General features: G+C 44.1%; 1 protein-coding gene and 1 long non-coding RNA gene across 2 annotated transcripts in view; one reads left to right on the forward strand and one right to left on the reverse strand.

The window, feature by feature from the left end:
• The window catches only part of LOC125714442 (uncharacterized), a 78,358-nt gene extending 71,007 nt beyond the window's left edge, over nucleotides 1-7,351 (reverse strand). Inside the window, exon 1 of the long non-coding RNA XR_007383699.1 lies at nucleotides 7,340-7,351. This is a non-coding gene — a long non-coding RNA (uncharacterized LOC125714442). The remainder of the gene's footprint in view (nucleotides 1-7,339) is intronic.
• Nucleotides 7,352-10,665: 3,314 nt separating this feature from the next.
• On the forward strand, nucleotides 10,666-12,671 carry LOC125714440 (homeobox protein SIX6-like). The gene is made up of 2 exons (XM_048985068.1): nucleotides 10,666-11,300; nucleotides 12,236-12,671. Exons 1-2 carry the CDS (start codon nucleotides 10,729-10,731, stop codon nucleotides 12,399-12,401), a joined length of 738 nt encoding a protein of 245 aa, XP_048841025.1. The 5' UTR covers nucleotides 10,666-10,728; the 3' UTR covers nucleotides 12,402-12,671.
• The last annotated feature ends 1,375 nt before the right edge of the window (nucleotides 12,672-14,046 follow it).

The following is a 14,046-nucleotide window of genomic DNA, read 5'->3' on the forward strand; positions in this document are numbered from 1 at the left end:
CATACTATGCTTCTCTCAGAGAGGCCCGGTAGACTGGCTGTCATGGGTGTGAATCGGTTTGTCTGCCACCCAGAGGTAAGTTTCAGCCTCTGTCAGGATGATGGCCTTCAGTTATGTATTTAAGGTTGACCAGCCCCCTGCCCCAAGAGCAGGGCTGCCCAAATCCAGTCCTGGGGGGCCGGAGCCCTGTGTAGCTTAGCTCTTTCCCTGTTCCATCATAAATGATTCAGCTCAAGAGCTGTGTGGTAATTAGCACAAGGAGCTGAATCAGGTGTGTTAAATGAAAGGAAACCCAAAAATGTGCAGGGCACCAGCCCCCCAGGACTGGAGTAATATACGAGAGTAATATGATATTGCCATTAACCGCTTTGTGTTATGAATGTTACTGCGCAGGGATCACATGCTGTGACCGAACAGCTGACAGCATTTGGGGGTCTCACAGAATCTCTCCTTTATGAAGGTGTGCGCACACAGCGGCCGCCTGCAGCCGGGCAGACATCTGCCTTCCTCACATTCACACATCTTCTGTTCTCCTTTTACTGCACCTGATGCTTTGTTGCTGGCAGCACAAAAGCTACAATGAAGTCGGGATCCAGGACAGTGACTCCAAGCTTCTGCTCATGTAGTTAATATTCATTATGTGCAATATCGTCTGCATGCAGACACTCTGTTGTTTGAATACTTATTTTATTATTTGGTACAGGTTGTTTGTTGCTATTTTAGAGTGATCGAATTAAACATTGTTTGTTCTTGTTGAGTTTAATCAACTGTAAATGGAGAACTGAATTGGTGTTTTGTTCACTGTTTAAGTATCAGTGTATTTATATGAAATAAAATTTCCCCAGAGTGAAAACTGTAAGAGATGTCTGTCGACGTTAAGCGGTTCCGCTGTGGACAAGCAGTCACCTCTGCATACTTAAGCTGTTTCTAACTCTTAAAGAGCTAGTCAATCCGCACCCATTTGGTGGAAATATTTGCGCCAAATAAAAGGGTAGAACTGTAGTATTCCGCAGTCCCTGTGAATAGTATGAGAAAGAGCTCCAATGAATGCAGCCGCTTGGAGTGGTTGTGCAGACTGACTGCTGTGTCCCCTAAAAGGTTTTTGTTAACAAGCTTCCTGTAATCTTCGTCCTTCAGTTTTTTCCCCCTATTCTTCCGGAAGGAACTTTGGAGCATGCAGTCACTTGGGTGGCCCTAACTGTGCCTCTGGCTGGCTGTACATTTATTATGCCGCATTCACTGCAGACACTTTTGATCCTCCAGGTGCTTGGTTTGTGTCTCGGCCGTTCATAATTAACCTTAGAGTGGAGTCGGGGGCACCCCCATTGCAGCAAGCAGCATGCTACAGGCCTTTCTGGGCTCCCTGACAGAGGGGGTGATCCTATCAGGGCAGCAGGTCAGCTTGCAAAGTGGCTAACCCTAATAGGGGCCAGTGCAGGTGATTGCTCATAGATAGAGCTCAATAAATTATAACACACAAAAAAAATCACACTTTGAAAACACATCAGATCTCAATGGGGAAAAAAATATGCTGGATATCTATTCTGATATGGACGGGGTAATGTGTTAGGATGGAAAGGATGCCACGGCATTTGATGGACATGAAAATTATCAACCCACAGAGGGCTGCCGCCCCTAAAATCAAAGTGCAAAAATGATGTGGCAGGTTAGTCCATTCTGCCGAAATTTTCATTGCAGCATCTCAAAATCGTACTCGGTAGTTTGTATGGCCAGTACGTGCTTGTATGCATGCCTGACAACATCTCCTCCCTGGTCTGGACCAGGGCATCACTGAGCTCCTGGACAGACTGAGGTGCAACCTGGCGGCGTCAGATGGACAGAAACATAATGTCCCAGAGGTCTTCTATTGGACTTTGGCCCCCACGCTCGTCCAACCTGTCTGGTACCAATTCCTTCATCCTCCAGGAACTGCCTGCATACTCTCAACACATGAGCCTGGGCATTGTCGTGCACCAGGAGGAACCCTTCTATGGCCCTACCCAGCTCTGCTAGAGTAACTGCCTGTCTCCTGGAATCTCCTCCATGCCCTTGAGACTGTGCTGGGAGACACAGCAAACCTTCTGGCAATGGCATGTATTGATGCGCCATCCTGGAGGAGTTGGACTACCTGTGCGACTTCTGTAGGGTCCAGGTATCGCCTCATGCTACCAGTAGTGACACTGACCGTCGCCAAATGCAAAACTAGTGAAAAAACCGTAAGAAAAGATGAGGAGGGAAAAATGCCAGTGGCCTCCACCTGTTAAACCATTCCTGTGTTGGGGGTCGTCTCATTGTTGCCCCTCTAGTTCACCTGTTGATAATTTCATTAACATCAAAGCAGCTGAAACTGATTAACAACCCCCTCCACTACTTAACTGACCAGATCGATATCCCAGAAGTTTAATTGACTTGGTATATTCTTATTGAAAGTTGTTCCTTTAATTTTTTTGAGCAGTGTATATAGACATTCATGAGGGGGTAATTATTATGAGACCTGTTACTGTACAAATAGAAACATTTGACCATTTTGATGGATTTCTTTGTTGCAAAGTGGTTAATGTTCCTCCATCCATATTGTGTAACACATCCCTGCTGTGATTTTTGTTATTTATGTAATTTCCGAAATTCAAGCTGCTCTTATAATTCAGGCCTTAAGTGGATTCATTCAGTTTTAATAACTGATCATAATTGGTTGTAAGTGCATTTCCCCTCAAGGACATTATTTCTGTGCTTCCATTTTCTCAGTCTAGCTTCATTCTCAGGGGGCAGAGATGAGATTCAACCCCCTGTCCTCAGGATATTGAAATAATACACAGAAATTGTATCATCAAAGTAAAGATTCAACCTGAAGCAATTTCACGAAAGCGACGAGATGCACAGGGCAGCACAGGAACCAAACTTCCCTGTGGTAAAGTGGGCTCAGGGCAGCACAGGAACCAAACTTCCCTGTGGTAAAGTGGGCTCAGGGCAGCACAGGAACCAAACTTCCCTGTGGTAAAGTGGGCTCAGGGCAGCACAGGAACCAAACTTCCCTGTGGTAAAGTGGGCTCAGGGCAGCATAGGAACCAAACTTCCCTGTGGTAAAGTGGGCTCAGGGCAGCACAGGAACCAAACTTCCCTGTGGTAAAGTGGGCTCAGGGCAGCATAGGAACCAAACTTCCCTGTGGTAAAATGGGCTCAGGGCAGCACAGGAACCAAACTTCCCTGTGGTAAAGTGGGCTCAGGGCAGCACAGGAACCAAACTTCCCTGTGGTAAAGTGGGCTCAGGGCAGCATAGGAACCAAACTTCCCTGTGGTAAAATGGGCTCAGGGCAGCATGGGAACCAAACTTCCCTGTGGTAAAGTGGGCTCAGGGCAGCACAGGAACCCTTACAGCAGGGGTGGCCAGTCTTATCCGCAAAGGGCCGCTGTGTGTGCAGGTTTTCACTGCAGCTCTCTAATTAGATTACTAATTAGAGGACTGATTGGCTGAAGAGTCCTCACACCTGGGTTTGAACAGCTGACCTAAAGGTTACCCCAAAAACCTACACACACACCAGCCCTTTGCGGATGAGATTGGCCCCCCTGCCTTACAGTCACATTTAGGTGAGATGGGAACTACGACTCATGCTTGAAGCCTTTTTTTTTTCAAGGAAAGAACTGTCTTCTGCATGACAATAACTGATAACATTATTTTTTAATTATTTAACGGATTTTGTATGTATTTTAGAGATTTGTATGTTTTTTCCAGCCTCATGCATTTTCATGTGTCAGCAGGCAGGTGAGCACAGAGATCATGGTGTTCATGAGCCCTCATGCTCCGTGTCTGTGATGGACAGGTTGCAGATAGTAAGACCAGGGGCTTAGGCACAGGGGCGGGTGGGGAGGAAACATGCCCCTCCCCAATAGTTAATTGGGCTTTATTCATAGCTCCCAATAAACAGACCTTTGTATTTACATTATTTAGTTGTGCCCCCCCAATATCAAGCACACTCCTATGTCACTGACCATGACAGCAACACCCACCAGAAACAGGGTCACAGCCACATACATGCATGCTCCCACGTGGCGGCACACGAGAGCTCCTCCTCCTCCTCCTCCTCGCTCCCTCGCCGCCACCCACGTTCCTGAGCCCCTCCCCCTCCTGGCCAAGCCCTCGGACGGGCAGAGAGTAGGCTGGAGTATTTTCCATATTCACCCTTCTTTCTCAGCGCTGATGGCCGTCCAAACAGCAGGTGACAAAAGTGAGGCCTTAACAGGGCCATGTTTAGGAAACCAAAAGAACATTATTCTCATTATATGGACAATCACAAGCCAGACGTTTCCCCCATGGGGCCCGCTGGCCTCAGGCTTTGTGTATTGGGGGGGGGGGGTGCTGCTCATCCTCATAATGCACTGTGTCAGTGTAGCACTATAGAGTGCATCAGGAGACAGGAGACGTGTTGCTAGGTGACTGACAAGTGCCCCCCCCCCCCCCACCACCAATAAAAGCCCCTGACCCCCAGTGAGCATGGAGGCAGAGGGCGGGGAGGTGCCAGTGCTCTGTAACGTTAACATGGAGAGGAGTGCCGTAGCGCTCTGCCTCCTTTTCAGGAGCGCTGTGTGACCCACGGCTGGCTGGGTAGTGGAGAGGAGTGCAGTGGAGCTCGGCCTCCTTTTCAGGAGCGCTGTGTGACCCACCGCTGGCCGGGTAGAGGAGAGGAGTGCAGTGGAGCTCGGCCTCCTTTTCAGGAGCGCTGTGTGACCCACAGCTGGCCGGGTAGCGGAGAGGAGTGCAGTGGCGCTCGGCCTCCTTTTCAGGAGTGCTGTGTGACCCACCGCTGGCCGGGTAGAGGAGAGGAGTGCAGTGGAGCTCGGCCTCCTTTTCAGGAGCGCTGTGTGACCCACGGCTGGCCGGGTAGCGGAGAGGAGTGCAGTGGCGCTCGGCCTCCTTTTCAGGAGCGCTGTGTGACCCACCGCTGGCCGGGTAGAGGAGAGGAGTGCAGTGGAGCACAGAGTAATGCTGCCTGCTTTTCACCGCAGGGTTAGGTATAAGTGCTGCCGTCTCGGGTATTATTTCCAGGAAAATCTCCGCAGCTGGCTGGGGCATGCCCCTAAGAGGAGTGCAGTTAGAGAGCCCCCTACAGGGGGCCAGAGTAAGAGCAGCTGGGGTGCGGATGAGTCTCCCTGGGGCTCCTCTGCTTGTCGTGATTTGCTGTGTATTTATCTGCTGGCCACTGTGATATGGGGGGGGGGGGGTAGAGGGCACCCAGTGTGTTCTCTCCTTCCTGCTCCGCTTGACCCACATATCCAGCTTCAGGAATTCCCTGGTGTAAGACGCCAGTCCGTCTCCGACTGTACAGTGCCTATAATAGGGAGGAGAACATCTTACGCACGGAGCCGAATTTTGTCGTAATACATAGATGCTTTCTGATAAAGTGACCCACACTGCTGCACTCACACAGAACCATGCCAGTGAGCATCTTCATGCAGACTCTGATTGTCTGGCCTGACCACAAGGCAGCTAGTAGCCCTGAGTCATTCGAGACTCTTCATGGGATCTGTGAGCAATTCAAATGCAGCCTTAAATAATTTCTGTTAGACTTACAGCCCAGTTACTTTTCAACAATTCAAAATATTTAGTCATTTGTTACTCATTTCGATATCTAGTTCATAGTATGCATTTCTAAGCAAGTTGGAATCTTTTAGACGCTAAAATCCTTAACTATTTGATGCTGTGTGTAGACGGGTAAAAATATCTCTAAATGGTAATTTGCTGTTCATAAAGGACAGATGTTTTTGCTAGGTGTGGCTTGGAGGACGAACTCGGTGAACTCGGAGAGTAGTGGGTGTCTCCTGTGTGTGAAGATTAAGCTATAACAAGCTACTAATGCTGTGCTAATTACATTAGCGCTAATTCCTACCTTACTATAAAAAAACATTTAGAGACATGGGAAAAAACATCCCCCCCTTGAGGTTACTCTCTTTCCTAGAAGACTAAAGAGCATTTTAATCTGGAGTGTTACATAGCAGATCAGACTGGCTCACCCTGGGATAATTGGTTTTGACCTAAGCGACACGTTTCCATAGAGCCTAGCTGCTAATATCAGCCACACTCATTAGTGTGTGTATATTAACACCTAGACAGCATCTCACACACCCCCGCCACCAAAGATAATGTGAAACATTACAATTTACTGTTTGTGTGAGGTAGGAAGCCTCTCTGTAAGGCCTTGTGTGAGTACAGTAACACCATTGTGATTACTGTAAAGCCCTGTCTATGTAATATTGACACCATTGTGAGTGACAAGCTCCTGTCTATATAATAAGACACCAGTGTCAGTAATGTGAGGTCCAGTGTGAGTACAGTAACACCTGTATGTATGATTAATGCACCAGTCGGAGTAACGTGAGGTCCAGTGTGAGTACAGTAACACCTGTATGTATGATTAATGCACCAGTCGGAGTAACGTGAGGTCCAGCGTGAGTACAGTAACACCTGTATGTATAAGATTAATGCACCAGTCGGAGTAACGTGAGGTCCAGCGTGAGTACAGTAACACCTGTATGTATAAGATTAATGCACCAGTCGGAGTAAAGTGAGGTCCAGTGTGAGTACAGTAACACCTTTATGTATAAGATTAATGCACCAGTCGGAGTAACGTGAGGTCCAGCGTGAGTACAGTAACACCTGTATGTATAAGATTAATGCACCAGTCGGAGTAACGTGAGGTCCAGCGTGAGTACAGTAACACCTGTATGTATAAGATTAATGCACCAGTCGGAGTAACGTGAGGTCCAGCGTGAGTACAGTAACACCTGTATGTATAAGATTAATGCACCAGTCGGAGTAACGTGAGGTCCAGCGTGAGTACAGTAACACCTGTATGTATAAGATTAATGCACCAGTCGGAGTAACGTGAGGTCCAGCGTGAGTACAGTAACACCTGTATGTATAAGATTAATGCACCAGTCGGAGTAACGTGAGGTCCAGCGTGAGTACAGTAACACCTGTATGTATAAGATTAATGCACCAGTCGGAGTAACGTGAGGTCCAGCGTGAGTACAGTAACACCTGTATGTATAAGATTAATGCACCAGTCGGAGTAACGTGAGGTCCAGCGTGAGTACAGTATCACCTGCAAGAGTAATAAGTGGCCCTTTGTGTTGTGTGATTCTTACTGAGCTCTATGCTACACTTCTTATTTGATTACTGAAAATTATATTATATTATATTATATTATATTATATTATAGTAATTTTAGTACTGCAGGCTCTTGCTCAAAGCACTAACTGGTCTGCATCATCTTGTGTTTCCATCCATAACATATTAATCCACTTTTGCTGCTTTCACTATAACCAAGAAGCTCACTTAATTGACACTGTAAATTACGGCTTCCCAAATGAACTGCCTTTGGTCTTATTTCACAGACATACACCTTTTTCCACTGACTGGCAGTATTTCCTCCTTAGTGGATTGCCTGGGAATCTGCTTCTAGAATCCTTACAAATGATAAATCCATTATTTACCATTTGCACAAGTACAGGTACATTGGAATTTTTCCCTTTGTCCAGCCCATGCTGCTCTCCATAGCTTGAGGGGGGGTCACAGCACAGGGTCGGCTGACATACTGCACCTCCGGAGCTGCGGGTTAAGGGCCCGCAGATATGTGTTTGTTCTCCCAAGGCCGGCACTTGAATGGATGATCTTCTGATCACAGACGCAGAGCCTTAGCCTGCTGAGCTGCTCACTGCAAGCATTCAGAGAACAATCTTAGCTCTCCAGTCTGACCGCCAGCTAGCTGAGACATCCCAGAATGAGAAATAACAGCCTTTCCACTCTGTGGGTATGTCACTGGCTGGGCATCTTTGTTCTTTGCTAACTGAACAGGACAACAGAACAAGGTCAGCAGCGCAAGTGAAAATCCAACCAGCGCAAGTCACTCTCATGGGGCAGTGACATTCGTATGTCCATCATATATCGTTTATCAGTCCAAGGTCATGATAATCACAGGAAGCAGAAAGCACAAGGCAAGGGGCTTTGTCTACACTTACTCCCCTCACCATCTCCTCTGCTATTCGCTCTCTCAATCCCCACACCGTCTCCACTGCTGTTCTCTCCCTTACTCCCCTCACCTTCTCCTCCTCTGCTCTTCTCTCTCATATTCCCCTCACCCCCTCCTCCACTCATCTCTCTCATTCTCTTCACCTTCTCCTCTGATCTACTCTCTCTTACTCCCCTCATCATCTCCTCCGTCCTTTTCCTTGATCCCCTCACCACCTTCCCTAATGCAGTCTTCATCTTTACTCCCCTCACCTTTAGCAATCCAAATAGCTGCACTCAAATGAAAGATTTGCAAATGTCTCTGAAATTGGGCTGAGAGTCACAGGAGAAGAGAAGTCGAGAGAGAGAGAGAGAGACGCGCTGTGAATGAGACCCTACGTGTATTGGCTGACAGGGAGCAAGTTTACAGATTTAACAATTTGCCAAACTTTCAGGCTGCCGGCCACACATTACTTTGACAGGGTGTGCATTATTCAAAAATTACTCACCATTATTCAATATTTCACCCAAAAGCTACACCATTATACGGTGCTTTATTTATCTGCCATGAACCGAGAGGTTTGGACCAGACCGTAGTGCCTACGAATTTTGCATTAATGTATCAAGTTTGTCTTGCAATCTAATTATCTGGACGTTTGCTTTGAAAGGTAGGTCTATATATAAATGTATATAACCTTTATATTGCAAATTTTAATTATTTCGCACACATTCTATATTTTACAGTTTCATATATTTATATTTAGCTTCGGCAAGCCGGCCCTACCTTTCAGTAACTGCTTAATGTCTAGTCATCTTATACGTTTTAGCAGAACTATATATATTTGTTTAGTTTTTTGCGTCAATTAAATTCAGTTCAGACTAATTTAAATTATTTTATACGGTTCCCAGCTGAACAATGTTGCCTCAGATATGCTTAAAATAGTTTTGAGGCAACGTTACAAATTTATTATAGATTAATAAATCAATTAGGCATATTCCACGTCACTTCATCATATTTAGGGGTCAAAGCACGTAGTGCTGGAACCCAATAGTTTTTTTTTATTATTATTTTCTAACCATCGTTTTCTTTTTCTTCTACATATATAGGCCGAATGAATCGGTTTAAAGTTACTGAACTGATTAAAACAAGACTCGGCACAATATAGCCGCAATTTAAGTCAACATATTGCATGTAATTTCCTTGTTTAGTCAGACATTTATTCACCACTTTCCTCGAATACTTTTATGGTGTATTTTATAATACTATATCTTAATTTTACATTCTAAGATTTCCATAAAAATCTACTTCATTGATACCTGACATGTAAAACTAAGCTTAAGACTCCTTATAATTGGTCAAGAAAAGCAATTACAGGTACAAATTGTTGCAATTTACAAGAAAAAAAACACACACATACGTGCTGACATAATAAAATTCACGTTTTGCGGGTTTTTAAATTGTGGTTGTGGTATACGACGGAATGTCTTATGGCGATTACAATTTCATTGTAATTCAGAAATCGCTTTTCACGTATCCACGGGGCCAACAAACATCATGCAGAAATATCCGCTACGATTTTCTTCAACTGAACCATATATACTATGAAAATAATAATCACAATTAACCTTTAAAATGTATTTGGCCTTGACGTAATCTGCTTCCACAAATCTGTCTATATCTGCCTTCCTGTACCAGATACTTCAAACCGAAATCTGAATACACACAACTGGCGAAACTAGACATATTTTCTGTTTTTGTTCACTTTTAATCGTTCTCTTCAAACATTTCAAATACAGTTTTAACCTGGATAGTTGTTACAGGATTAAAATGCGATTTCGTGAAGGGCTGCCACACTACCGCACATGCAAAATAATAGTAATTTCGGTGTCATTTTTGTTTCTGCAACCAAGGCGGTACTTCGTGTATTTTTGTTCTGTTTTGGTTATTTTAATTATAAATTATAACCTAGGGTGTTGATTGCGCGAAATCTGAACTAAATCTGAATATGTCCCAGGGTTGATTAGGCAGAACAAAATCACATTCGTATGAGCCGTCGCTCCGAAAAAGACTTCAGACTAATTGTGTTTTGTAGAGACGAATGGCGGCTTATTTAATGGCTCCTGATAATATGTGTGCAGTTGGTGTTTTTCTCTGCTGGTCATTCAATGAAGTAAACCAGCGGCGTCTGGGACGCCTTAGCCTAACGAAGCGTACATGTATGGGTATACCCTATATATTTTATGTAGTTTTTATATATTTTATACGTTATGTGATTTTTTTTTCTTTTCATTCCGTTATGGGATCCAGACAAAACAAAACGCTAGTTTATTTGAAGTGGTTGATGGGGAATGAATCGCTGAGATTTTGCATGGCGCTGTCAGTAGTGCTGAAACGCAGATGCGCCCCTTTCCGTGATTGACAGGCAGGCAGCCGTGCGAACTGCGTAACCAGTACGACCAGTCCAATAGAAAATCAGCGCACTGCTGAATGTATTTTTTCCTGCGAGCACATCTCGGTTCTACTTGCATAACCTTGTACTTTCTAGTTACGAAGTTCACCCAGTGAGGTTATTCCCAGCCAGCCAGTGGGCAGCGCTCCTCCGACGTCTGAAGGCTGAGCTGCCGACTTTGGTGTTGCTCTTTTGTAATTTCTCAGACGATGACAAGGTGAAGCCCGGCTGTCGGAGTGAGAGAGTGCAATCGAGTGGGAAGACGAGAAACCGCCAATGTTTCAGCTGCCTGTCTTGAATTTCAGCCCCCAGCAGGTAGCAGGGGTCTGTGAGACTTTGGAGGAAAGCGGAGACATAGAGCGTCTCGGACGCTTCCTCTGGTCGCTGGCCGTGGCTCCCGCAGCCTGCGAGGTTCTCAGCAACAATGAGTCCGTTTTAAGAGCGCGGGCCATCGTGGCCTTTCACACCGGCAATTTCCGAGAGCTCTACCACATCCTGGAAAACCACAAGTTCACCAAGGAATCCCACTCTAAACTGCAGGCTCTTTGGCTGGAGTCGCACTACCAGGAGGCTGAGAAGCTGAGGGGCCGCCCGCTCGGACCAGTGGATAAATATCGGGTACGGAAGAAATTCCCCCTCCCCAAAACGATTTGGGACGGAGAGCAAAAGACGCACTGCTTCAAGGAGAGAACACGGCATCTGCTCCGAGAGTGGTACCTTCAGGACCCCTACCCGAATCCCAGCAAAAAGAGGGAGCTGGCGCATGCCACCGGCCTCACCCCCACACAGGTGGGAAACTGGTTCAAAAACCGCAGACAAAGGGACAGAGCAGCAGCCGCGAAAAACAGGTGTGTATGCAGCCCTGATCGGGGAGGTACTGTTTACATGCCTTTTTGTTTGTATGAAGTGCAGCCTTATGTATCAGCCGGACCTTTCCATTATATGTGGTATAGGTATGTAAAAAACCATAATGAAATAAGTGAGAGAATTCTTACAATTTTATAAAAATCAATCACGCATTAATGCTGTTTAATTGTTAAGAACATTGCGTTTAAATTGTTTAGTTTGTAGCAGAGAAACAGAGAGAAGATTATTTGAAAATATTTTACTGGCACTGATGGTTATTCATTTTGTGGGTACTATTTTTGTCAATAATATTTTGTACAAATTTAACAAAATGCGTAGGCATTCAAATATTCAAAAAGCCAAGGTCTGTTTCTTTTAGAATAGGTCTCTGGAATTCGGGATCGAGTTTCGTCAGTGTTAGTTACCGTTAGTAGCTAACCCTATTCTTTCAGTATCTCAGACTTACATAGAAATAAATGCTCACCGACAGGAACGGGCTAGCAATATTAACGAAATTATACTCATATGACAAGATCTCATCTGTTTTTGTAAACTTATGTAATTTTGCCAAGAGGCAAAATATTCTAAGGACTTCCGGCTCAAATCTGTATCGGTGTTTCAAAACCGACTAAATCTAGGTCGTTAATGTTAAAATATATTCATGTTTGTTCACTGAAAAGAGTTTGAAAGTGATTTTGTGTTACGCTTTGTGGCTGCAGTTAGTCTGTGAACTATTTCTGTAAGGGACACGGTCCTGAAACGTCCCCAGCGGAGGCGGTCAGATCTCGGCATTGAAGCTCTGTATCTCCGAGGTGTGGGTCGGGATTTTATACTCCACAGTTTCTGCGTGGTTTGTGCATGGTTTGATTTTTTTTTTGCCGCATACGGTAGGCCTATAAATGGAACGAGATTCTTACCCTATTTTCCTTTTCTCCAGGTTACAGCTTGAGGTCCTTTCCCACGGTACAATACGATCCTTAACAGAGCAGGATGGCTCAACAGACCGGTTCCGCGCCGCTTCCAGTCCAAAAGCCAAGCTGTCCAGTAAAGCCGATACCTCCGCAATATCCATCACCTCTAGTGACAGTGAATGTGACGCATAACGGAGAAGATAACTACTTGACTGAGTCAGGCTAAAAATTTCTCTATTACAGTATTGTAATATCAACCGACATGCGTACCGGCCTCACAAAAACAGCATCGTATGCCTTAAAAAACCAAGAGAAGGTTTATTTAGAGGTTTAGAGGTAGGATTAGGCTTCCTCTTGTCTGAAAGCGACATGCATTTGCTGCAATGGGGGACATGTATATTTTTAACCAATAAAAAGGAATACATTGACTTGGTACATAAATAGGTGTATTCCATTTGTAAATATGGGAACAATGTGTTTGGAAAAAAGACTTACATATGTGTATGTATGTGTATGTGTTTTTATTTACTTGAAAAATATTCTAAACGACGTTCACTTTACATAAATACATTTATAAATGGTTTACATATTTCAAAACATATGTTCTGATGGATGCTCATTTGATATTAAATTGCTTGAGACTTTACAATTTCTTTATGCACAAGTATATCTTTCTGATGTATTATAAACACATATATCACAGAGTTAATTATTATTATTATTATTATTATTATTATTATTATTATGTGGCCTCAGACTTCTGGGTCCAGGGTTCCAGTCTCCGCCATCGCTCGTCCTCTGTGGAGTTTGCATGTTTTCCCCGAATTATGACGTAATCTACACGTACTCATGATGCGGCTTCTTTTAGGCCTAACAGTCCATGTATTCCCGCATTAATTTAAGGCGCGGAACGTGTCGGTATCATGCCGAATGAATTATTATATATTTACCAGACCGGGCCTCGGAATGCTTCAGCGCCACGTGACCAGTGTAATGCGTTCAGACACGTCTGCTGTAGTTGTACCGTAATAGAGTTGGACAGTAAAAGGACAACGAGCGAACAAATATGAAGAATTAACATTCGCTGCATCTCTATGAAACATATTAAACCCTAGGATGAGAGAGAACTTGTCTAAGACAATAGCGTTTAAAATAATCCAGTTCTCTCAACAAACTGTCTTATGTTTACCTGTGTCCAAAATTATTTGCAATTTACATAAAATTATTTTTTTATGTTTGCTCAAAAATTAATTAGATAGTTTATATTGTTTAGGCAGCATTCAGATTATGTACTGCTCAAACAATTTACTTTTTTGTGTTCTTTATTTGACGTGTAAATATCCTAACATATTGTTATAAATCAAAATTATAATTAAAATGAAAGGTATAGGTGAGAGGAAGAATCACACAGATCGAGGATAGAAAAATAGCCGGAAGCCTGAAATCAAAACGGTTGTCAAACAGGTCCGCGATAATCACCGCTAATGATGTAGGATGGAGTACTCCTGCTAACAAAAGAAATGTCGATGTTTTGTAGTGAGAGGCTGCTTATAAGTGTTTTTTACCCGTAGTGAAAGACTGTGGCAGACGGGTACTATATGGGGACGAGGTTCCTGGATAAGAGAAATGGAAGCACATCGAATCGTTTATCTGCTGTTTTCTTGGTTTGCATTTACGAAACTTAAAATGTTGCAGACTTTCAATTGGTTAAATGGAATAAGCTAAATATGCATGGTACAATTACTACATTGTATTTTATCCAGACCTCCATCATTTTACGCTAAAGATTTTCTTGGGTTTTGTTTTTCTGCATTTTTAGTAACACAGTGTTAATAGT

The sequence above is a fragment of the Brienomyrus brachyistius genome, chromosome 19 (genome assembly GCF_023856365.1).
Source record: "Brienomyrus brachyistius isolate T26 chromosome 19, BBRACH_0.4, whole genome shotgun sequence".
NCBI lineage: Eukaryota > Metazoa > Chordata > Actinopteri > Osteoglossiformes > Mormyridae > Brienomyrus > Brienomyrus brachyistius.

Excerpts from the sequence above, each read along its gene's own strand:
- LOC125714440 (XM_048985068.1), top strand. The coding sequence starts at position 10,729 with ATGTTTCAGCTGCCTGTCTTGAATTTCAGCCCCCAGCAGGTAGCAGGG. Across the intron at positions 11,301-12,235 it reads GCAGCAGCCGCGAAAAACAG|GTTACAGCTTGAGGTCCTTT; the intron begins GTGTGTATGCAG and ends CCTTTTCTCCAG.